The following is a 25,777-nucleotide window of genomic DNA, read 5'->3' as shown; positions in this document are numbered from 1 at the left end:
AACCACACAGGGGACAAATACACTATAGTCTGTTCTTTGCTCAGTTTGGGTATGCAATGAAAATCCCATAAGATGAGAAATAAGATGTTAGCATTTGACAAGAGGTTTTGTAGAATCCTGATCAAAAAGAACAGATGCTATGATTAGAATGTAGTCTTTGGCTTTGTACTGCTGAATAATTAAAACTGCACATGAAAAGATATATAGGAATCAGCTGCCTTGCCCAAGCCACAATGCATTCGTTCCGGAACTCATATTGATTTCTCAACAAAGATCTTCATCTCTACGCTATCAAGGGAGTGTATCTGTCTGTTTTTATGGTCTACATAGCTTTGCAGAGATTGTAATGCTCTAAAACTGTCTAGATCCAATGAAAGTTAAAAATTTTAGTGTATTATTTACTACCTCTTTTAAATTCTTGTAAACTAGTGAACACAGGCCAAAAAAGAATTGCGCATTAGGCAGGGAAGCCAAAAGAAGGACACCAGAAGATATTAAGCCAGTGGTCTTTCAGTGTAAAATGTCATGAAATGTAGACAGCATATATTTCAATATCTCAATTCTTGGGGAATAAACCCAGAATAAAATATTCCTCTGCCTCATCTGCATCCAGAACACACAAACGATCATTGTGACATTAATTTAAGTTACCAGTGTGCAATAATGATACAGAACACACTGTAGATGTTTATCAGACCATAGAAAATAGCTATTATAATGGAAAATGTCACACATGGAACAGCAGAACAAAGCATGTGGACAAAAGGGTATTATAGGGCATTAAGAAGATGTTTTAAAAGAAAAATATATATCAGCAAACAGACCACTACAGTGCAATTTTCAAGTGCTCAATCACAAAGCAAAACAGAGAAAGCCTATCCAATTGGCAAAATTATAGTTCACCATTAACAGTGTTTCTGTTGCTTTGTAGAAATAAGAAAGTAAGCAGGTGATTTCCTTCCACTAGTCAGGAGAACTGACGGAGGCACAGTTATTGATTTGTGCTCATTTCGTCAACAGTTCCCTGTGCGTTGTGTGCTTCAAAACTAGTAAAAACTATCCAAAACAATTAGCAAGTAAAATATAGGTAATAAATATATACTATATTTTATAACTTCCAATTCCCTTAAAAGGTAGAATTTGCAGTTAGGTTACAGATACACAACTACAGAACACATGCATTTTGTCATAGACAGGACTTATTGGGGGCAGTGGGGTTCAGATGAAAAATGTTTTTAAAAAAATAAATGGGGGTTGGCATGCTGTCGAAGGGCTTTGGGAGCATGAAACAGGAACAAATAAATACAAAAGGTGTGGTTATGTTGGATCAGATATGTGTGCATGTACAAAACATATATTTTCCATTGAAGTTACATTTAGTTGGAGTCACAGTAACATTCTGGTTGCTACTCTCATAATGTTAAATAGAAAAACAAATGGGTATTGCCTAGGACAGGAGTGTGCAAAGTGTGGCCCATGGACCTCAAAAGGTTACCAAACCCCAGTTTCATGGCTCCAAAGCCCTCCAGCAGCATGACACCCCCATTTATTTTTTTCAAAAAAACATTTTTCACTTGAACCCCTCTCCCCCAATAAGTCCTGCCACACATCCATACCCCAAACCTGTTTTTCAGACGTATGCCAGGCCAACATGGCACCTGGAAGTGATATAACATCTGGTGTACCTAGAGTACCAGGAGATGGGGAAATTTGGGGGTACAGTTATCATTTGCACAGTTGCCCAAATTGAGCCTAGGACAAAGTCGATGTTTTCTGCAGCTCCAGGGAATAGGACTCAGATCAATGGGTTCAGTCCACAGGTAAAAAGACTCCACCTAAACATTAGGAAGAACTTTCAGATGGCAAGAGCTGTTCAACAGTAGAACATGCTGTACTGGAGTGTGGCTGGAGATTTTTAAACAGAGGCTGTCAGGAGTGCTTTGAATTTGCCATTTGCAAAGAATTTGCTATTAACAGAATGAGAGACTACACTACCATTCCCCTTATTCTATCCATTCAGGGTGAGGGGGAAACAGTTGCCTTATTGCACTGCTAAATTTCAAAGAAATCAATCCCTTGTATAAACATGTTGTCTGGGAGAAAGAAACAATGGCACTGAAGCAGCACTTCTGTGACTGCAAAGTACGAAAGAAATGGTGTGAATTGATATAAATGAGCAGGTTCTTGTGGAGAATCTCCTGGCAAAAGTATGACATTCACTGTAAAAAGGTCAAGACTTTAGGTCTGTTCTAATTATTTTTTCTTTTTCTTGTAGGAGATGAGATAAGGTTGTAGAAGCAATTCAACTATTCTCATGCTATGAAGGAAAGCATTTCTTTTAAGAATGAAACATAGAGCCCATACAGACAGGCCAAAATAAAGCTGCTTCAGGTCACTTTGGAGGTATGCTGTTTAAAGGATGCAGGCATCCTAAGAGGCCAGAAGCTGTGCCAAAGCCATAATCCAATCGTAAGAATTGTATGGGCCCATAGTCGCTGGTAAAGTCCTTATAAATTCTCATATATTTCTTTTATATCTACCTAAAATGCAGCAAAACAGCCATCGCATGTGCATAATTCCTGTATAGCATTGTTGAGAGATCATCTAGTATGTTTGTATTCATAGAAACTAGGCAATTGGATAGGTAATTACCATTTTCTGCACTTTCTGCAGTTGATTTCCTTCTGACTTTACTATTAGCAGTCACATCTTCCCAAACAAATGTATATACATCTGCCAACCTGAGTAACATTTCAAGCATCTACTGCAGCCTTCCTCAGCCATTTTACCCTGGAGGAATTCTTGAAATAATTTCCAGGTCTCAGAGAATCCCTGCACCAAAAGATTTTATATGTATAGCTAAAAAAATATATATTTATTTTTTCAGTCATGATGTCTCCCAGAAGACGCAGAAACCTTTCACAGATCCTTAAGGTTCTGGGTAAGCCTGGTTAATAAACCCTGCTCTAGTATATAAGCAGTGTCCATAAGCAGTGTCCATGAGGAATGTATTAGCCCTTTTTTCCCTGCAAGTGACACACATTTTAACAACGCATATGATATATGTGGCTTCAACAGAAAGTGTATATGCTCAGCAGATGGATGCAGTTCTCTTCATTCAGTTTAGTGTGGAGAGAGCCAAAGGGGACTGTCATGTATATTGTAATATATAATACTTATGTATACATCTATAGAAACCTAGGCACTGAATCATGACAAGTAAGGTATCCATAGTTGAGCTAGATATTATGGTTCTTCTCTGTGACATTGTCCTTTCCAGAATAGGAACAAGGCTGGCACTGTTAGTATGTGCCATGCAACCTTGTGTGATATTGGAAAGCAGCATACTGCAGTAACCTCTGTGTGAATATGAGTAGGATCCCAAACCAGAAATCTCATTTCAAAACGTTTAACATCACTTAATCACAGGGTAAACATTCATAGCACTGGCTGAAGTCATTGTTCAATATGAGAATCCATGAAGAACACAAAACTAAAATGCCAAGCAGGCTTTGAAGTTTAAATGGTAAAACACAGGTGGGGAAAAGTAATCCAATCTATGAAAGTAATATGCCAGCTGCTTATCTTGGACCACTACTCGCTGGCATATTTCATTCAGATGTAGATATATCTCAGCATTTTAACCAATATTGCTGAAATCAAGTTTTGTTCAAACATAACAAACAAGCTAGCAATCTGGGCTCTGCAGGAGTTCAGTAATGTAATTCAAAAAGCATTTGCATAAATAAATTTTCCCCCTTGAACTGGGAATACTTGGTAAATAATCTCAGCATTTCACTTTAGTCTTAAAAAAAATAAAATAAAAAACCAACACTGTGTTTTAATGTCCGTTCACCATCATCAATTAATTTATTTTAACTAAACCCAGAAAACAGGAAGAAATATTACTCTAAAGTTATATGAGAATTAATATGGGTAAGAGTTGGCACTGTGGTACTGTATAACTAATATCAATACAAACTGTTTTAAGGGGATTAATCCTTCCACTTTGACTACCTGGTCTTTTGCTGAAAGGGATTAGTTTAGTATATTCTGTTAAGATGTCAAAGATTCTTAAATTAACAAAATGAAGAAAAGCTTTATTAAGAGATAAGGATTGCATAGGAAGATCAGAGAAAATATACACGCAGTAAATTTTGTTCTAAAATATTTTTAGGATAACATATTTAGAGTAATTCCTGCAGGAATTAATGAAGTTGCACAGTAAAAATCTGCATTTGGCAAATACTAATGCATAAATGTACAAAGAGGGGCATATGAGAATTGGTTCACCATAAATTCCAATATGAACTAACCTCCTAGGCAAATGAATGGATCAGAATGTAGTTACCCATTTGATTTCACACTTACTAAATCATGCCACAAAAATGTTTAAAATAAGCATTTTGAGGGAAACATGCATGTAGTGATTAATAATTTTGGAAATATGTGTAAACGTATTTGATTACAAATAAATAAATAAATCCAAGATTAGTACAAAAAGGAGACAGAACAACCTTTCAGCTGTTTCTTTCACAATCCTTTCACAATCAACAGTACCATTACTAGAAACAGACAATAAGAAGAGAAACTGGTTCATCCATCACTACTTAAAAGCACATTCCACTTTTTTCAACGGGGCTTAGATTCTTTAATTGTATAGTAACTTTAAAAATTATACTATTCTGCTTTTATTTAACTGAAACGATTATATTATTTATCCCATATAATCTGCCCCATACACTAAGGTCCTCTGAGGCACATTTACCTCAACTGACCAGGACTAGACTGACAACTGTCACCCAGAGGACCTTTTTATCATGTGCCCCTAGACTATGGGATGACCTGTCAGGGGAGATTTGACAGTTAAGCATGCTGTCTGGATTTAAAACAGTATTATAGACCCATCTCTTCTGGCAGGATTACCCAGTCGATGTTAAACTATGGATTTTAAATTGGTATGTTTTTAATTTTATGTCTGGATTATTTTAACGTGTAATGGTCATCTTAATCCTATGTTTATGTGTTTTAATCTATGTGTTTAAATAGTTTCAGGTGTTTAGTTATATAGTTTATCCTCCTTTCTCATGGACTTGAGATCCATGCTCTTGAATATTCACGGAGGAGCAAGTTCCATTATTTTCAATGGGGCGTGCCCCCACTGATGGGTACCCATCCCATTCAAGCCTATGGTGAGTCTCCGTTTTCGAGGGGATGTGTGTTCCAGAACAAATCCCCCATGAAAGTGGAAGGCCGACTGTGCATTGCATTTTAATCTGTGTTGTACCCTGTGTTTCAAGCCTTATGGAAAGGTGGATAAAAAATAAATCATCATCAATATAATCATCATCATCATCATCAGAAGAAGAAGGAAGACACCAAAAGTATTCAGTGAGGTGGTCTGCCAGACAGCATAGCCACAGCTACAACCTGTTAAGACAGGTAGTCCCTCACTATGTTCTTACCTGCAAGTGATCGAAGGCAGAAGAGGCAGATGGTAACTCACTCTACACTACATGCAGCAGCTGCCTGTTTAGATGCTCTACCTGATGCAGCAGTGCACATCAGAGGCACTTCAGCTATCAATCACACATTTGGCCAGTGCTGAGTAAGGCACTCATTGTCTCTACCTAGTAGTAGTCCTAGTTAGGGTCCTGCTGACACTCATAGATGGATAAGTATTCCTTTTCCTTATTATTTACCCTATAGCAATGGACAATGCTGCACATGGATGACCTGCATCACTAGCAACTGCCTCAACACTCTAATATTAAGCAATTTCTACTAATTTGAAAAAGCTATTTTGTGGGCTAGCATCCAGCCAGATGGACCAACACACACTCTTATTGCAAGTCTTTTTCGCGCATTTCAGTTTTTTACACACACACAGCAGAGATGAGAAAATGAAAGAACTCAGACAGGTGATATCACACACACACTTATATACAATCAGCCTCCCCTGAAATATAAACAGAATGGATAAATCTGTGCTGAAGTTCATTACTTGCACTTGTAACATAATCTCATCGCAGATTCCATTATACTCTTGTTTTAATGATGCTACCTAGGTTTGTAACTGCTCCAGACAAATTAATGACATACTACTTGAAGGCAATCTAAATTGTGCATCTAGATAAACTTTAATACTTACCCCTGGAGGGCTTTTTCTCCAAACCAATCTCCTTTTCCTAAAGTGCGGAGAAAGATTGGATCTTCTCCTGGTGAATCTTCTCGAGTAACATTTACCTGATTAGATGTTTGGGGGGAAAAAAGGAGTGATAAAGAAATGGTGCATTGTGCTTTCTTTGTAATTGTGTAGTACACTGGATAAGAGCATGAGCTATTAGCAGAAAAGTTCTCCTTTCAACACTCAGCTAAGTAATGAAGTTTGAGTATTTAGGAAAAGGCACCATCAAAATACTAAAACACTGAGGAATTGAATACCTAGATAAATATCCCATTGAACTTGTGAAATATAATATCCCCAGCAAGCATCATTTGTGAAACATGGGCGCGTTACAAACGGCCATGTAGTACGCGCTCTGCATGTACTAGGGTTAGAAAGGGGCATGCTAGGGTTAGGAAGGGTCTTACCTTCCTAACTGGCCCTGTCCTTAGTATGCGCGGAGCGCGTAGTAAATGGCGGCGCCCGTCCACACGGGTGCCGCCATCTTTACGTCTCAGATGCACAGCGTCTGGATGTGGCACAGCGGAAGTGACGCCACGAGTGCGTGTCTCGTGGCGCCACTTCCGGGTGTCAAGAAGAAGCATCATTTTGGTGCTTCTTTTTAGCTGCGCTGGGAAGCCTCGCGGTCTGGCCGCTGGGGCTTCTCGGTGCAGCTAATGATGGCGGCGGCAGACCGCCCGCTTTTGGGTGGTCTGTAACACGCCATGGCTAGCTGAACTTAAATAGAACTGAACTGGATCCCCTTTCAGACCTGCATTTCCATATGATTATACCATATAGTTTGAAAGTGCCCAAGGCCAAATCTACTCTGGGCTAAAAAATGCAGTTTTGATTCTAACACTTGCACGGCACATGACTTTTGCTCCCTCCTGAAGCAGCTTCAGATCTTTTCATTACCTGGAGTTAAAATTAGGATTGCCAAAAGGTGAGGTGAAGATCAGCACTTTTTTCTTTTCTTTTCATGAGGTTTGCCTCTGTATAGCCATGTATTTGGTTTATTCCTGCCTACCGGCACAGGTTTAAGGGACTGTATCATTCCATTTGGAAATCTGGGAAATAATGGCTGATGATGCTTTTAGAAGAGACGTTTTTGGAAGAAGAATAAAGGAAGTATCTCCTGCCCATTGGGAAGCACATCTGGCCTGGAATGAGGAACTATATGGTTCTCAGTTCCAGGACATGTTAATAGCATTGGCTAAGAGGAGCAAAAATGGTCCAAAAATAACCCAGTATAGTTTGTGAAAGGCTCCAGTATAGTTTGGGCTGAAATGTACTGAACTGCCAAACATTTTCTGTGTGAGACATTTATGGTGCAAAACACAAACAAACCACACTTGATTTCCCTTTGGGTTTGATTTCCCAAACCAAAGATAAGTGACCCATAAAATTCCACACTGGATTAAATCAGAAACTGAAATCTTTCTGACCTCTACTAGAGGAAATCAAATGATCTGCTAAAGATTAGGTAGTTCTCCTTACATCTGGTAAAGCAATCTGTGCTCAGAAAATGCAGTCCTTATTTTGCTAGCTGTCACTTCGATCATCATAGTTCTATTTCTTACTCCCATAGAGGGCATGAATTCTCTGTGGAAGATGGTGATCCTTTCCCTATTCCTGAAACTGGCTCTCAAATGTTTCAGCTTAGCCTTAACACATAGTAGCACATAGGGTGATTTTATAAGGTTTGTGGCACTCATAGCAATTGAAGCAATAGGGATTTGAGCATGATGCATTTTTAATCCTGGAATTTAGTAAGGCTGGAGTTGTCAGTTGTACAGCACTGTACCACTAACAGAAGAGTCTTGTCACATTTTCTTCTCTAACATCAAGAAATATCCATGCATAACAGACATGGCACCCCTAAGCTACTGATGTGGAAGAGAAGTACACAGAGGCTCATGGTGTCAGTGATAGGAATTAATGTACAAAAACAATCAAGTTAATGAACTGTATGACATTCGTAGATGAAAAGTAGGAAATAAATTAAATGTGTTTTTAACAAAAACGATTATTTAAATTGGATTTCAGCATTAACGACTCACCAAAATTAAGTTATTAATTAACTAAACAAGACAAAGTGCTAAAGAGCCAACAAATGTAGCATTGCCTGGTTGGATCTTTACCCATGTTTTCTCTGATTTTTGTACAACTGCTTTTTTATTTCATTTTTTTCAGCCTCAAAAGTTTGGGGAATTACAAGGTTTAGGTCACAAGCCATACAGGCAGCTTGGAAAAGACTGGTGGTCCTTTTGATGTGCATGGTCTTTTTGCATTCTACACTGGACAATACATAAATGTTCGTCATATCTCCCAGGAAACTGAATTCTGAAGCTCTTGAATCTTGAGACTCTTGCAGAGATTCAGGTGGAAATCATCAAGCTAGAGAATGTGAATAAGGAGTTGCGTTTATAAGGGAGACTGAAAGGACTCTTTTAGGAGAACTGAGAATTGAGATTGTCATGCAGCCGTTTCCTTTATTCCATAACTCAAAACAGTGATGAAAAAAGAAATAAAATAATATTCTGGTATGACTGTTAGTGTAGCAATGTAACGTACATTTTATGCTATTTTTTAAAAAAATAAAATTGTATAGAATATCCCCCTTCAAACCCAAATGCAATTTAATAAGATTTTTAAAAGTCTAAGAGCAACTGACTTTAATTAACTTTCTTAATTAATTAACCTATTACTTTGTACTTTTGAGTTTTTCCTTCGGAATCATTTTTTAAAAATCATAGGATAAAATCCCAAACATTTTCATGCTAGTTTGGATCCAACAGGCAAACTTGGATTCTTTCAGAAAATCAACATTTGGGGTCCAGACACATTTGTAGGATTGTAGGTGCTACCAGTCAAACCTCTGTTTCATTTAAATCATAAGCAAAATCATCAACATGAACCCATCAATCAGTATCTTAGCACTTTATAATTCATAGTAGTAATGGATAGTAGTGTCACTGAGGTTGGTGTCACCTAGTACGGGTCCCAGAAAGGGCTGTGGGGGGCAGCAGACTGTCCTACCTTACCTCCCTCCTACTGCCTTACTTGTCTGATCCCCTGGCCAGCTGCCCACCACCCGGACAGATCACTGTGGTCTCTGGACAACTCATTCAGGGTCTAGTGCAGCTCCTCACCCAGAAGGCACCACCTTCTCAGGAAAAACTTTGCTGAGGAAGATAGTGCTGCAGACTCTGGAGGGTCATTCAGGTTCTGGTGTAGGCACTGGGTCAGCAAGAAATGGATGCAACACCAGGTGCACCACCCAACTGGATGTGCATCTCTCCCAGAGTGTCATCTGATGTCTCCCCACACAACCTTAATGACACGTCTGGTAATGGAAACCTCAAGCTTTCATTTGATTTTCTATAAACACCATGCACATGTCTTCAGTTGCTGGAACTGTATGTGTGTGTAGGAACTATATGCTTAACATAAAGACCTCCACTTTATTATCCTCTAACATATTTGTATTACTTACATTTTAAGCTAAAGCAAACATCTAACACTATGGTCATTCTGTTCAGTTAGCACTACCAGCAAGTCTTGGCCCATTCTAATTTGCTTTCACATTAAGCAAATATTTAAAGCAAAGATCACATTCATTCATAAATAAACAGAGGAACTGCACACAGATTATGAGTTTAGAAGAAGGTCCCCATAACAGGACAGAAACGTTTGTAAGTTTCCACATTTCTAGCAGTGTCCTATGTTCCTAGACCTTAATTATATCTTGTTTCCACACAAGCCCTGTTTAACTGCTTTTAAATAAAAATCAATAAAGATAAAAGTGAGCATCATAAAGCCATTAAGTTCAACATAATACCTGTAATAAAATTAATACAAAACACTTAATCTAAGTAAAATACACGAACCAGTTTTTAGGGAGTAACATCAGTTACATACAAAGAAATGCCATTTGCATCTTGATAACAAAGCATGGTAATATAAATTCTGAGTAGAAACTCTCATAAGTGGGGTCCATTAAGTGGGTGACCCCAGTGGAACCCCACCCTCAACTCTCTCCTATCAGTCTGAATTGCTAAAACAGAGTAGAGAAATGGGGAATTATATACTGGAGGAACTGAGGCCTCAGATGCCAACAGCATGGTCTCTTTAAGGCTGTAATAGGGATAATCAGAATGCTGAACTGGGATGGAAAACAAATGAGAAGCTGGGTTGGCGAAACTTGAATTGCAATAATATGTTTTATAACATCACCCTGGTTTGAGATTTGCTACAGAATTCTGCACCGATGGAGGATATTCTCATAATGAACATGGGCAAAATCGCCCAGCCCAAATTGGATTGGCTCTGCAATAAACTTAGGCCCGTTACAAACAGGTCTTAAAGTACGCGACGAGCGTTTACTAGGGTTAGAAAGGGGCGTCCTTTCCAGACGCCCCTAACCCTAGTACGCGCTCTGCGCGTAGAAAATGGTGGCGGCCGTTCCACACAGCCGCCGCCATCACTACGTTACGACCACGCCACCTCCAAATGAGGCGGCGCAGTTGTGACATATTGGGGCCGTGCCAGGGCACCTAGGGCGCCCTTTCCGCGACCCCGGAAGGAGCTCCATTTCAGAGCTCCTTCCTGGCTTTGCGTCGTTGGGCGCAGCCTTCAGACGGCTGCGCCCAGCGATGCAGAGGAGAAAGGGGCCAAGTGGCCCCTTTCTCCTCTTCCCTGCTGTCGCGGGGTGTCCTTGAGGCTCCAAGCCCCAAGGACACCCCTTTCCAGGCGGCAGGGAAGTGGCATTTTGCCGCTTCCCCGCAGCCTGGAAAGCGGCGGATCGGGGCCTCAGCGGCTGCCACTCTGGCTGCTGAGGCCCCGATCCGGCGGGGAAAGGGGCGGGTGCAGGCCGCCGCTTTTCGGCGGTCTGTAACCTGCCATAGTTATTTCCTCTCTTTATTGAAAGGTATGGCCTACCCCTTCCCCCTCAAAATGAAATTTAAGGCAGTTAACCTACCCTGAATGACTCTACTGTACTTGGTCTTCTGAATCATTCCAAAGCATCTTTAAATTATTCTTACTAACAGGAAAGCAGGAGAAAAGGTGCTTAGGAAACTGGTACAGAGGGAAAGCAAATTCATCCCTCCCATGCCTTTGATATTTTGCTACATGGAAAGCGTCTGTAGGCTTTGGAGTTTGCTCCTCCTGCCACGCTCAGTGTGACCAGACATCCTCCCTTTCCAGGACATGCCCTACATTTCAGCCTTCTGTCCAGGAAGAATTCCAAAATGTCCTTCACGACTAAGAAGTGTGAAGTTATATTTATAGCAATGTTTTAGCCTTTATTTGGAAATTCCCTACATTTTTCTTAAACGTCCTACATTTTTCAGTGCCTTGTCCTCCTTTCCAGTAGTTGACATCTGATCACCCTGGACATACTCATTGGTAAATGTAACTTTAGAGGAACAAGATGGGGGGAGAACTTGGCAGGGGAATGACTTTTGAAGGATTTCAGTGCAATGGCATCACATGGGGGGGTGGACTGCACCAGGTGACACCACTGCTCCTGAAACACCTACCTTTTGGCAGAAACACGCTGTGCATTCATGTGCTTCCCTTTAAAATGCTTTAAGAGATGGTGGGAGTGGGGTGAAGCTCATTGAGAGAAGAAAGGAGAGGCCTCAGAATTTTTTTAAACTAAAATTTTAGATTTTAAAATTTTTAATTTTTTTAAATTTTTTGACATTTTTTAAAAATATTCTTTTAAAATTTTCTTTCAAATCATCACATTTTAACGAAATCTTCCCTATGTATATCTAAATACATTGAGATTGTGCATATAATATTGTAATCTGATGGTATACTTTAATTTTGCTAGTTGTTTACGTCACAACTGTTAGCATGACATTGTGGTATATGGGAATGATGACTGATGAGTAACAGTGCAAAGAACAACAACTACAACACATGACTAAGGATTCTGTATGGTGTGGGGAGTGACACCGTGAATTACTGCACTGGGTGACACTAAACCTAGAGATGCCACTGTTTCAGTGATCGATTGGATATTTTTTTTAAAAAATCATATTATTCTGAATTTAAGAATGCATGTGCTCAAATCCACGCCTAAACTCTACCAATTTAATCAGCATTTTTAATCTGCACAGTTTTGTGACAGCACTGGTTTAGCATTTATATTCTGTCAGGGTTTTTCAATGTTGCATTCTGAAATGAGTTTGTTATACTGAATATTATTGTCTGAGGGAACAGATATATCTAAACAGTGATACACATACATGTTTTACTATACCATAAATGCAGAGATACACGGAGATATTTTACTATACTATAGGCAAAATGTACAAATCTGAGGAAATCATTCACAGGTACCATTCTATGTCTGGGGGGAAAAAACCTAGAATATGCAAATAAATTTTGACATATGAGCCTAAGAAATGTATACATCAGTGTGCAAATAGTTTTCATTTTAACACAGAAATCCCAGTATTTATTGCCAAAAACAAAGTCACTTGATAGAATCAAATGTGAAATATTTCATCCCCTTTGGCACAACACTAGAAAAACCAATGGGAGGCACTGCTTCCCCAGAATATGTAACTATTGCTTATGACATTTGTTTTAAACAGGCTGCCACAATAGCTTACCTTGCCTTTGCTGATTATGAAGAAAGTGTCCCCTCGAGCACCTTGTCTGATAATATACTCTCCATTTTCATAGTGTGTCTGAAAAAAGGACAAAAGAAAGATAAAGAACCAAAAGAATCTGAGTTTGTCACCCAGTTTGCAATTTTACAGTTTCATAAGTAGAAAAAGTTATAGAAAGTCATTAGAGATGAATAAAGAAGCTTTATCGAAGCTGAGGATGTTATGTAATTTAAGAATCTACAGACACTGACAATATGCATCTTTATCATGGCTAAATTTAATGACAGAGGCGGGTTACAGACCACCATAAAGTATGCGCTCCACGCGTACTAGGGTTAGGAAGGGCCGTATTAGGGTTAGGAAGGGTCTTACCTTCCTCACGGCCCTTCTTCCTAGTAAGCGCAGAGCGCATCCTTAATGGCAGCGCCCATCCACATGGGCGCCGCCATTTTGACGTCTTGGACGCATAGCGTCCAGACGTGTCGCGGCTGAAGTGATGCCGCGAGAGCACGCTTCACCCCTCGCGGTGCCACTTCCGCATTTTGAAAAGGAGCGCCATTTCAGCGCTCCTTTTTCACTGCGCCGGGAAGCCTCGCAGTCTGGCCGCTGGGGCTTCCCTCCGCAGTGAATGGCAGCGGCGGGAAAACGGCCGCTTGAGGGCGGTTTGTAACCCGCCAATAGTTTATACACTCGGGAAATCTGTACAATAGGATAAACCAGGGATATGCAGGAACCCTGGATTATTATGTATCAGTAGTGTGTTGGCACATGTTGCTCAAACTGTCCGATTTGTAGCTAAACAAATCATGGTGTTGTGCTCCATGATTTGTTTGTCGTGTCATGCAAAAAAGGGCAACTCGCCTTCCCTGGTTTCTTTTTTCTATTCAAAGCAAGGATAGAATCCAGGATTTGTTGTCTTTTTTTGGGGGGGGGGGGTTAGTTAACTTCTTTTGTGTCACATAATGAACAAACCATGAAATGAAGCTCCATGGTTTGTTTAGCAGCTGCTACTGAGACACCTTGCACCAGCAGACTGATAAAACGAGTCAGGGCTCCTGTAAATTCCTGGGTTTTGTGTTGTTTAATTTTTGCCCATTATCATTAATTAAACAAAAAATCAAAACTTATCACAGTCATTCTAGTGGTATGTGTAGTAGTAATTATGTTGTTTACTTTTCCTGTTTAAGAACAGCCATTAGTTATGGGTGCATGTCGCCTTGCTTGCAATTGAATTTGCGGAGTTGTTTGTCCTTTCAAAATGAGCTCGACTGAATTTGCCTTCTAATAATCTAATAATCAAATGTTCGCTCGTATAGAGAGTGCAGACTGCATCTCCAGAAATATCTGAGAATTGAATAGCCCCTGAAGAGTGATAAGGAAAAAATACATTGGGCTTTGGGGGGGGGAAACAGTTTTTGGCCATCATATAACATATGGGACTTTTGTCTCCTCTTATTCTTCCACTCAACTGGATTTGGCTCTGAAATTCTTCCAGTCAGCCCTAAAGATGCTATTACAGTCAGAGACTACAAAGGCTTGCAGAGCTCCCAGATTTATTTTTAGCAATATTCCTGGTTGTTTTTCAGCCCAAAAGGGATGCCCAAACACTTTTAACTTACAATTAAAAACTTGAAAACAATGTAGAGCTTTTAAACAGTATAACTACACAGTAAACGAAGAAGAGGAGTAAAACATTTTATTTTTATTTATTTATTTTTAAAAAAAGGAAGAGCAGCAATTGAATGTTGAAAATGACAGCCTTCTGAAAGTATTTGTGACAGCTCCAGGCAGCCCAGAGAAGTACAGCAGTTACATATTCCCAAACACCCTTTGGAAAAGAAATAATTATTCACCTCATGGTTTTGCTCAAGATATTTTTTGGGGAAGGATTTTTCCCCCTAGAGGTTTTTTTGTTTACATTTATTTAAAGAGGGGCACTTCTGGTTTGTCCAGGGTCTATATTCTTTCTGTTAATAATGCTAATCATTGTTGTTAATAATGCAATACAAATAATGTGGTCTTTCTTGTGCAGAATGTCAGTTAGACTAACAGCGTATATTAAGAATCAAGAGAAGAAATATCAGGAACAGCAGATGTAAAGAACAGAAAATGTAACAAAGATTCATTAGAACCAATTGCAGTCTTCTCAGCAGCCAGGCACAGAAATTTCATTTGGACAGCAATAAACTGCCTGACCTTTGCAGGCAAAGATCAGGGTACTTGTGGATCGGTTTAATGGCTTTGTGTAGTCAGAAAAAGGCCCCCTGGGAATTCTCTTGGTGCTGAAACTCTGTCAAAGGCAACCAGGAAATGGGAAGACATCTATACCTTCCTGATTCCTGCCACTGCCTTAAGTTCAAATGTTTCATACAACAGGACAAACACCTGTGACTTTTTTTGGGCTAAGGAAAGGTGTCATCTGGGAGTTGGAAAGAAATTTCTGGGGCCTATTAATACCACTTGGCAAAGGTAGATATTGCAAACTCTTGAAGCTTGTCTCCAAGCCAAAGCCCAGATTTACTAATAATATATTTTTAAATTTTTTAAAGAGTGTTCCCAAGGTTGCTCTGTATTAAATACCTTAGGCTTGAAAAACCTTTGGATAATATTATTTATTGTTTCTATTTATGTAAAAATATTTCAAGTAATTTGAATTACTTGAATCAGTTATTGCTGTAAAAACTATGGCAAGGTCACAGATAGGTTTGACAGAGATTAATCTGGCACCATGTCCTTTAGACTGTTTTGATCTCTCTTATGCCAAGATTCTCTTATATCAAGACTATCAGGGACTTCTGGGTGGAGACCAATGACAGGTTGATGTTCCGGCTGTGAGCTCTGGAGATAAGGAAAGCTGAAATGGCCATAATACTAGCTAGGAGACAATTTCCAACTGGCAAATCTATCTCCGGAAAGTAGTGTAAGATTGCTCAGGTGTGCTCCAGAAATGTTGTGCCTCAATAGGAGACCACTGAATTTTTAGCAGTCAGAAGGTGAGTTTGAGAGCCATCAAGCTCAGCCACTTTCAAGGGAATCTTTTAAAGGACACTGGACCTGTAAAAATCCCCACTTTCTTAATCATTATCTAACAATGGCGGGTTACAAACGGCCCTCAAGGGGCTGTTTTCCCGCCACCGACATTCGATGTGTAGGGAAGCCCCAGCGGCCAGACCACGAGGCTTCCCCGTGCAGCGAAAAAGGAGCGCCGAAATGGCGCTCTTTTTTGAAACGTGGAAGTGGCGCCACGAGGGGCGGAGTGCACCCTCGCGGCGTCACTTCCGCCGTGACACGTCTGGACGCACAGCATCCAAGACATCAAAATGGCAGCGCCCATGTGGATGGGCGCCGCCATTTATGACGCGCTCTGCGCGTACTGGGAGGAAGGGCCGTGAGGAAGGTAAGAACCTTCCTAACCCTAACATGGCCCTTCCTAAACCTAGTACGCACGGAGCGCATACTTTATGGAGGTTTGTAACCCGCCTATGCAATCTAAATTTGAAGAGAAGTCTTTCTTTTCAGTGCTAAATTTGAGGCCTTGGTGTGTTGCCTTCTTTCTGGGATCCAGAAAACAGCACTTATTTAGAAGATCTTGATTTAAAAGCAAAAAGCTTAACAGGAATGGTATGATTTAACCAAGTTTTAAATGGACAAATGGAACAATCATTTTAAAAGAAGATAGGTTTCCTATTTGAATGTCTTTTGGGGGTCTTTGAAGTGTGGCAGACAAAGAGATTAGACCTATGTGGGAACATGGATGTTTTATTTTATTTCATTGATACAATCAAGAAAAGTCAGAATGTTTTGCTGAAACTATGGTGTCTGTGTGAGGTCCAAATGCAGAGGAGCACAGAGGAGAAAAAGAGAAACGAGAGGCTTCTTTTCACTTTTAATCCGATAATGTCTGCATTTGTATTGTGGATTGAGTGAATACAATAATTACTAGGAGAATAACAATAACCACTGAAGAGCAAGTACTGTGTCCAGAAAGTTTACGGAAATGCTGGAGGAGATGAGATCTTTGAGAAGAGATATGAAGGATGTGAAGCAAGATCTTTTAAAAAGGAAGGAGGTGCTGAATGAAGAATTGACTGGAGAGGTGAAACGAATTGATGATGAAGTGGAAACTGTGGAAAATAAAATTGAAATTACAGATGAAGTGATAGGGGAAAACGTGGACAATTGGGCATTGTTTAAAAATTCTGATGTGTTGGCAGGATCTATGTTAACAAAAAATATGAATATTTAAGATCAAATTAAGTTATGGGGAAACCTAATTTTGAAATTGAGAAGAAAGCTGAATACTTAGGCATTGTTATGATGAATATGAAGTTTATGTTGTTTCAAAATGATGGTGTTAAGATATGGATTGAAATTAAGAAGGACATGTTAAGGGAGGAGATATTAAATTTGGCATGGTTGGAGAAAATATCTGTGGTAAAAAAATTGCTTGTTTTGCTTAGTATAATGTTTCTGTTTTAGATAATACTGTTGGCCCTCTGTACCCAAAGGTTCAACCATCTATGATTTGAAAATATTTTACAGTGGTCCCTTGGTTTATGTGGGGGATCTGTTCTGGACCCCCCCCCCCCACGTGAGCCGAATAACGCATAAGCTCAAGTCCCATTTGATTGAATGGGTCTCGTGCTTGCAGTGTGGGAGAGTATGTGCACCGCAGGCACGCATGGCATTCATTCATTCATTTGCCTGTCGTGCAGCTTCTGCATAAGCAGGAAGCCGCGTATGGGGCACCCGCCTATAGTGCGGGTGCACTATACAGTGATATAAATATCAAAAAGCAAACCTTGATTTTACCCTTTTATATAAGGGATGCTGTAGTTTTTGATGGGCCTTGAGCATCCATGGATTTTAGTATCCACAGGGTGTTTGTGTGTGTCCTACGGCCAAACCCCATTGAATGCCAAGGACCCACCATAAAGGGCCCACTGTTTTTGTAAATGGTGTACCATGCAAACAATGGCAAGGGAATTTGTTTAAAAGCCAAAAGTTAAATATAAAGTGAACAAAAAGTTAAGAAATTTTGACTTCAGTACACAGATGGATGAATGGAAATTATGGTTACAGGAACTGAAATTTATAGTATGCTAAGATCGTTAAAATAACTTCTTTAAAAATTAATTATTGTTAGTGTATGGTATGTGTGTGTGCGTGTGAAGAGAGAGAGACTTGTAAAGGTTAGGTTAAAATTTTTGGTTATAATAAGTAGATGGGTTAATAGAAAATATAGTTAAAGGAAATTTATTTTACATTAAGATCTAAAAAGATCTAGAAGAGAATCTTTTTAAAGTGATATATTGTACCACTCATGTTGGAGCAAGGGCACTGAAACTGATAAATTCAGTAGAAGTAGATACGTTGTTTGGTATTATTAGAGAACAATTTGATTTGTGATTTTTAAAAAAGACTGGAAACCCCTTTAGACTTTTTGCAATAATAAGAAAATCAGTTGGTAACTTTTCATTTTGATCATTAGGAAGAATAGATTATATATGTATTTATGCATTTCGTGTGTGTATGGGTAGATAGATAGATAGATAGATAGATAGATAGATAGCTGCCGTGAAGGAGATTTAAAGTCACCATTTTCTTCTTTTCTTTTCTTTTTCTTTGCACTTTTTATTTTTTTCCTTTCAAAAAATCTCTATAATTCTTATGGTAGTTCTAAAACTCTTAATAAAATTTAAAACACAATACAAAAAGACTTTTGAATAAATCATCCTTCATTTTATTATAACTACTGCCTATGCAGTTTCATACTAGCAATGCAAGTTTTCCTGCCTCACTCCACAGGTGAGGTTTAATGTGATGTGAATAATGTATCTGTAACAGTTCTATTTCAACACACTTGTAGCTGTTTGGTTGCTCCCACCTGTTAAGCCCTGAGGATGGCCTGAGTCCTTCACAAATGTATTAAATGCATATTTCAGTGGAACAACTCAGTGAAATTCATCTGTTGCAGCATGAAACTGCTATGACTCAAATTATACCTGAAATTAATTTGGAGCATTGAGTGCAGGATAAGATTTTCATAAATCCCCCAGTCTATTAATATTTAAAAGAGTAAATGGCATAAGTTTACAAACAAAAGCTCTGAGTGTAAGTTAAAAACTGGAGAAGATAAATCTGTCCATTTTTATATATTGTGCTGATCCTATCCACCAAAATTTTGAGTGGATTATAAACCTTTAGAAATGTACAGTTTTTCATGTAATTATAACTATAAATTTATAGCAACTGAATGTTTTGCTGGATTATTTGGCAATAAATCCTATTAAGCCCACTTTTGACTGGAATTGCATACTTTTAATCACGTATAGATCTGATATCCATTTCCAGATGTATTGGTAGACATTTACAGAATACAGATATATAGACACACACATTCTGCCACTAATGATTGCCAGCAATATACAGTCTTCTTTGTGGGGGGGAAAAGACTGCAAGAAGTAAAACTGACTTCAACATATATTCCACATTCTTTTAAAAAAATGTATGTACAAATGTATGATGGAGGTACAAGTAAATACAGATAGATATTTTAGGAGTTATCCTTTGTAAGGAAGTACTGGAGAACTATGCCTTGCTTCCTTGTAAGTACTGTAAGATACCCCTTCCAGGTTAGTCCCTTCTGCACCAAGCCCTCACATGTGGCAATAAACTCAGAGCATAGGTCTCTTATCTGCCCCTTAGGCTGAGACAGCCTAGTTCAGTGATGGTGAACCTTTTACAGACCGAGTGCCTAAACTGCAACCCAGGCCCCACTTACTTATTGCAAAGTGCCATGTCCCTCTGGCTTTCTAGTAAGAAACTCTGGCAAACTCTGTGTTAGGGTGACAGCATGTGTGCCCACAGAGAGGGCTCTGAGTGCCACCTCTGGCACACGTGCCATAGGTTCGCCATCACTGGCCTAGATGCTGTCTTGGAGCTCAGCTGTTGTTGAGAAAGCTAAATTTCTCATGGGTCCTTGCTTCCATTCCCCTCTTTCCCTTTGTTGTTGTTGTTGCTGTGTGCCTTTCAGTCGTTTCTGACTTATGGTGACCCTAAGGCGAACCTATCACAGGGTTTTCTGGGGCGGAGAGTGTGCAACACACCCCAGGTCTCTCAGTGGGTTTCCATGGCTAAGGAGGCAAATGAAACTTGATCTCCAGAGTAGTAGCCCAACAATTAAACCACTACACCATGCTGACTGTCTGGCTTCTTGTCATTTCCCTGTTGCCAGCTGGATACACAGTGCGTTGCAAGGCCATCAGCTGTGAGCTCATCTTCATTCAACAGCAATAGCAAGTATATTTCTATACCGCTTATCACTGCACTTAAGCTCTCCCTAAGCATTTTATAATGTGTAAGCTAATTGCCTCCAACAAGCTGGGTACCCATTTTAGCGACCTCAGATGGATGCCAGGTTGAGTCGACCCTGGAGCCTTGTCTGGTATCGAACTACAACCTTGTGACTGTGAGTGAGTGGCTACAGTAACCATTTAACCATTGTACTACCAGAGCTCTCATCAGCTTTGCTGGGTCTTCTGTTGCCATCAGAGCACAAGGTGGAAGTGTGACAGTTCTCCATTACAAACAGAAAGTTGGTGATCAAGAGTGTCCAATATTAGTGCTGAAATATTTGAAATGAATCTTGATCAGTATTACAGCTCCTCTATAAAATCCATGGTAACAAAGTATGTTTTCTCCAATAGCATACAATAGCTTTGGAAGGTGGCAGATTTAGATTGTCTCACCTCCTCAGCTGTTTTTTCAACTAATAATATGCTCCTTAGGAGAAGACCATACATGATTCCTGTTGTTTGTTATTGTTGTTTTGTTGTGTACAATCAAATCATTATGGAGAACCTAAGGCGGGGCTTTCTTGGCAAGATTTGTTCAGAGGAGGTTTGCCATTGCATTCCTCTGAAAATTTGTGGCAAATCACCACAAATCAGCAAAATACACACAATTGCCCCAGATAGCAACAAAATAGAAATGGATACCAGACATTACTTTCTAATTTCATTTTGGCTGATTCTTGGGGAGTGGGGAAATGTTTTATAGTCATTATAAAATGGTATGCCCTGAACTGACCCAGAATGAATGGCTTCTCTCTCTATGTTTTTGCTTTTTGGTGTTCTTTTGCAGAAGAAAAGAGATATTTCAAGATAGGTACTGTATGAATTGTTAACACAAAGATGGGAAGAGTGCAATCCCCCAGATGTTATTGCACTATAACACCCAGCATTCTTTACCCTAGGTTTGCTGGTGAGGGCTGTTGGTGAATTTTCATCCAACATAATCTGGAAGGCTGGACTTCACACTTCCCATATTAGCATCAAACTAGAATGGCTGTAATCCTTTTAAAACATGTACACTAAATTTTTGAAATTGATAATATCTTGAGGCAAACAACTTCTACTCCTCATTTTGTATACTTGTTCTTTTAAACTCTTCCACTTTTCAGGTGTCTCTTCTAGAAGAGTCACCATCCTCACTCTTTTCAGGTGTCATCCTCTTAATCGCTCTAGCTGCCCTTCTATGAACTGCACTCAGTCATGCAATATCCTTGTTGAGATGAGGTCACAAATATGGCACGTTGTATTTCAAGTGAGGATGAACTTATTGACTTATATAATAGCTTTATAGTATTTTTGGCATTCTTCACTGTCCCATCCTAGTGCAATCATTCTCCAGACTATTTCCACAGGTGGTGCTGTATGACACAGAACGTAATATAAGAGAAGCAATATAGTAGATAATATTCTACTAATATGGATGACACAGTTGTAATTGACATTCAATTTTATGTGCACTAGAGATGTTGAATTGCTAAGGTTAAGAAAGGCAAGCATTTTGAAATTCCCCTCCCCTGCAAAATTAATTTATCAACTTGATTCAAAAAAGAAAAAGAAAAATCAATTGCTACACCCTAGTTGGGATGAGAAAATATGCTCGAACATTTCATAAACACAAACACTGATATATTTTAATTTGTTTGGCTAATTTGTTGTTGTCAGCCAGTGAGCCAATGTAGTGTAGTGGTTTGTGGGTTGGACCACAGGAAAATGAAGGCTGAAATCCCTATTCAGCTAAGGAAAGCCAAGTCATTTTCAGGGCAATGACAAACTTCCTCTGAATAAATCTTGCCAAGTAAACCCTACGATATGGCCACCAAAAGTTGGGAGCCAACTAAAATCTCCTGCAGTCCTACATGACTGTTCTTCTTTGCTATACTGCATCTCCAGCCAGACACCAATGTGAATCCATCTCCTTCTGTTCTACATCTACTATGACACCTAATAATGCCTTTATGTTTTTAGTTAAACGTGACAGGAGTCCGTATGGGTTATAAGCACTAATACCAGAAGCTCAAGGATCATATAAGTAAAATTAAGCACAGTTGCCAACAACACTTAGGAGCAAAACAGACAGCCCCGATAGAACGGTATCTCATTGCCCCTTTTAGCACCAGACTGGGGCTGTGGCAACCGCACACCACGGCCCCGATCCAGCAATTTGCCAGCTCAAAAAGAGGCAACAAAGTGCAGCTCCTTTTACAGCTGGCAAAAAGGTGCCATACATTTGGCAGTCCTTTCGGTGTGCAGCATACAAATGTTGTGTCAAAGGAGCACCGTGATGCTGCCTGCCATGTGGTCAGGCAGGCGGCATGATGCCGGCGTAGGGGTGTCGTTGGGGTCTGCATTGTCCAAATTCCATGTCCCCATCCCATCCCCATGCTTCAAGCCAGTCTGTTTAGCCCCTCAGTTGATTATCCTATTGATTCCAGTGGAAAAGTTTATTGAACACACCAAGGAGCAAAGGAGGGAACATAATTTTCACTCATACAGATGCAGTCAGCAAGTTTTAAATTCTCTCTCTCTCTCTCTCAGGTGGCTTACAAAGGCACCATTCTAGCTTGATGAAGCTGCCAACTTGATTTTAATGGCAGTTTGTGTGTGTGTGTGTATGAAACCCAAAACAGGTTCTCTAAAGATCAAAGAAGATATTTGTTACGATTTATGACTCTCACCGGATGATCTGCACTGAAACAGCAATAACTAGGATTCTAGCTGACTCTGAAACTGTCTAAACAAGTAAATAGTTATTAAACCAAAGGAGTATTAAAAACTAACACACTTGGTAGGAAGTGGCCATGATGCCACTTCCTGCCAGTGACATCTGGATGCTGTACAGTGCATGCGTCATCATGGCAGATCCTGTCCACACGGGGGCTGCCATGATGCACCGCCATTAAGTGCTAGGGTTCAGGAGCGTGCAGATGTTGTGCACTCCCGAACCCTAGTTTCGGCCCGAGTACAGCACTCCCTGCACGTCTGTACTGGGCCAATATAAAATAATATCACTGACAAAACTCTATAACAGCAGCAATAGTCTGTATCTAGGATAAATAAGTTCTTCACTTTTCAGTGGAGACTGCAACCCATGTGTGCTTTGGAAACTATTTCATAACATAGCATGATTACCATAGGAAAATGTATTAATATTTTAAATATATCAATACAGTGGTACCTCGGGATACGAAATACCCAGGTTACGAAATTTTCGGGATACGAAAAAATCCCATAGGGAATTATTGTTCCGGGTTACGAATGTTTTTTCGGGTTACGAAAAAACTTTTGGTGCTTTTTTCGGCTTTTTCGCACCAAATCGCGGCTTTTCCCCATTAGCGCCTATGGGTTTTTCGGCTTACGAAGCCTTTCGGGTTACGAAAGCGGCCGCGGAACGAATTACTTTCGTAACCCGAGGCACCACTGTATTTCTACTGGAACCACTGAAGAAAATGTGCAAGGTGTGCACTTTCTTTTCTCTTGGCTCTTCAAAAGTCTCTTTCCTTCAGTGATGTGTTCACTCACAAAGCAGTTATTATCTCCACACCAATGCTAACCAGCAAACATATTCCATCTTAGTGTGTTAATTCATGCCCCATTTTCAAATTTTGCTACAAGCAGACACCCAGTTTGGTATAGTGGTTTGAGCATTGGACTATGACTCTGGGGAACAGGGTGCGAATTCCCGCTCAGCCATGGAAACCCCTCTGGGTGGTCCTGGGCATGTTACATTCTCTCACCCTCAGAGGATGGCAATGCCAAACCCCTTCTGAAGAAATTTAGCCTCATGATAAGGTCGCCATAAGTGAGAAATAACTTGTAAGCAAATAAAAACAACAGATTCTGGTAAGGACAAGAGTGGAGTGGGAGAAGGAAGGAAGGAAGGAAGGAAGGACTGAATCTATGACACAGTGTCAACATCTGGAATATAGTTAAAAGACCTGGAGCACTGTGTTAGAGGCATAGTACAAAAAGCAGTCACTCATCCTCATTGCCCCCAATTTTGATTAATCAACATTTTAAAGATCTGTGCATAGCTAGCAGTGTGGAAGCATAATGATGCTCTACACTTGATTTCATTAACTGGGGCAATTCAGAAACAATAGAAAGGCAGAGTAGGAAAATGTTCATGTCTTGTCCATATAGATAATTTGTGGTAAATCTGACATTTCCAGAGGCTTTTGGCCATAAAGACTCAGTGCTACTGACAATCAGAAGCATCCTCCAGAAAAGAAACACCAATAAAATCTTATTTGTACTGATAGAAAAACTTCATTTGTAGAATGGTTCAAAGGGGGGGGGGGAGTATTTTGCACAAATAAACTTATTTGGACAAAAAACCTTGATTAAATGTTCATGAAAAAAGTCACAAAAATGCACAAAATTCCTTGTACTCTGACCCAGGAGAGAGAAAATTTCTGAAATATTTTGATTTTGCATGCAAGAATGAAATAAGCAAAGATTTGTTTTGTATATAGTCTAGCTATCAGGCACCTGAGAAACTACACCCCAAGGCTCAGCAGCATCCCAGGCCAAAAAGTCTGGTGTCCATATTAAAAATGCATATCTGGTGTCCATATTAAAAAAATTAGATTCACTAAGAAATTATATTTCCCCACTTCTGTAATACCTGGACACTGCCATTCTGCCTTTCAGGTAGGTAGGCTTGGAGGGAGGCCTGGGAGGGGAAGGGATCCCGTGAGACATTGCGACTGTTACTGCCAGGCAGATGATCAAGAAATGTTGTTCTTAGAAGAAGAAAGCACAGAAGCAGAAGACAGATAAGAGGGTTGGAAAGAAAAGAATCAGAATTCCAGCTGAACAATTCAAATTCCAGCTCGACGATTAAATCAATGAGCAGAAAATGTGTTAAGCAGGCTGAAAATAAACATCATCTCAGATAGCAGCTTCCAAGTTGATAATGTATTTCCTTCACATACTTGGGGTCAGTCTAAGCGCATAAGGCAGTATAGAGAATAATGTGTAAGCCATTATTGGTGACAGGGAATTATTATTAGGAGATCTTCTGCCCAGCAGTAAAGGCTGTTGTAGGAGGAGAGTGATAACTGCATCTCATACTTTCAGTAGGACTTGGCAGAGTAAACTTACTTTTTTTTTTTTTAAATCTAGTCTGCCTTTTGGCAAGCAGGCCCTCGAGGTAGTTTACAATAAAAAAGGTTGATATAAAGAAAAGTTAGAAAAATAACTTCTCACAATTTGTATGAAGTCATTTTCCTAGACCAAGTCCTATGCATAAGCAATCACTACCATCTTCCATCAAAAGCACCATCAATTCCCACTTGCACACTTCAGAGGAAGTATAAGGAAAGGATTCACAAGCCTTTCACACTTCTCCCCTGCTTCAGTATAATGCCTGGAGCCATCGTGGTCCCAGTTCCAAAACAGAGTAAAGAGGTTTTTTTAGTAAACTATTTGGTCATTTTGCCAATGGAAGCAAACTATAATACAGTAAAATTTCTGCTAAATACCAATAAGAGTTAGATGGTGGCTTGTCTTGTTTCAGTATCTAGGCACCTAGGTGATCAAACATTGTGAGGACTTTCTATGAGGACCTGAAGGGATTTAAGTATTTCACACAAACTTGTTTTTCATCAAATTACAGCCGCCTC

At 39.7% G+C, this 25,777-nt stretch overlaps 1 protein-coding gene across 2 annotated transcripts in view; it reads right to left on the bottom strand.

The window, feature by feature from the left end:
• LOC149318733 (cGMP-dependent protein kinase 1) overlaps positions 1-25,777 on the bottom strand; it is a 799,226-nt gene that overhangs the window by 144,284 nt on the left and 629,165 nt on the right. For both annotated transcript variants that reach the window (XM_089510365.1, XM_089510362.1), the window contains exons 6-7: positions 12,799-12,876; positions 6,152-6,246 (exon numbers count right to left, since the gene is read on the bottom strand). In XM_089510365.1, the coding sequence (XP_089366491.1) occupies positions 6,152-6,246; positions 12,799-12,876 (173 nt within the window). The remainder of the gene's footprint in view (positions 1-6,151; positions 6,247-12,798; positions 12,877-25,777) is intronic.

Source organism: Sceloporus occidentalis, unplaced genomic scaffold, assembly GCF_023333645.1.
Source record: "Sceloporus occidentalis isolate IW3139 unplaced genomic scaffold, rSceOcc1.0.p SCAF_2, whole genome shotgun sequence".
NCBI lineage: Eukaryota > Metazoa > Chordata > Lepidosauria > Squamata > Phrynosomatidae > Sceloporus > Sceloporus occidentalis.
The sequence above is the reverse complement of the archived record's forward strand: the minus strand, read 5'-3'. Positions and strand labels throughout refer to the sequence as shown.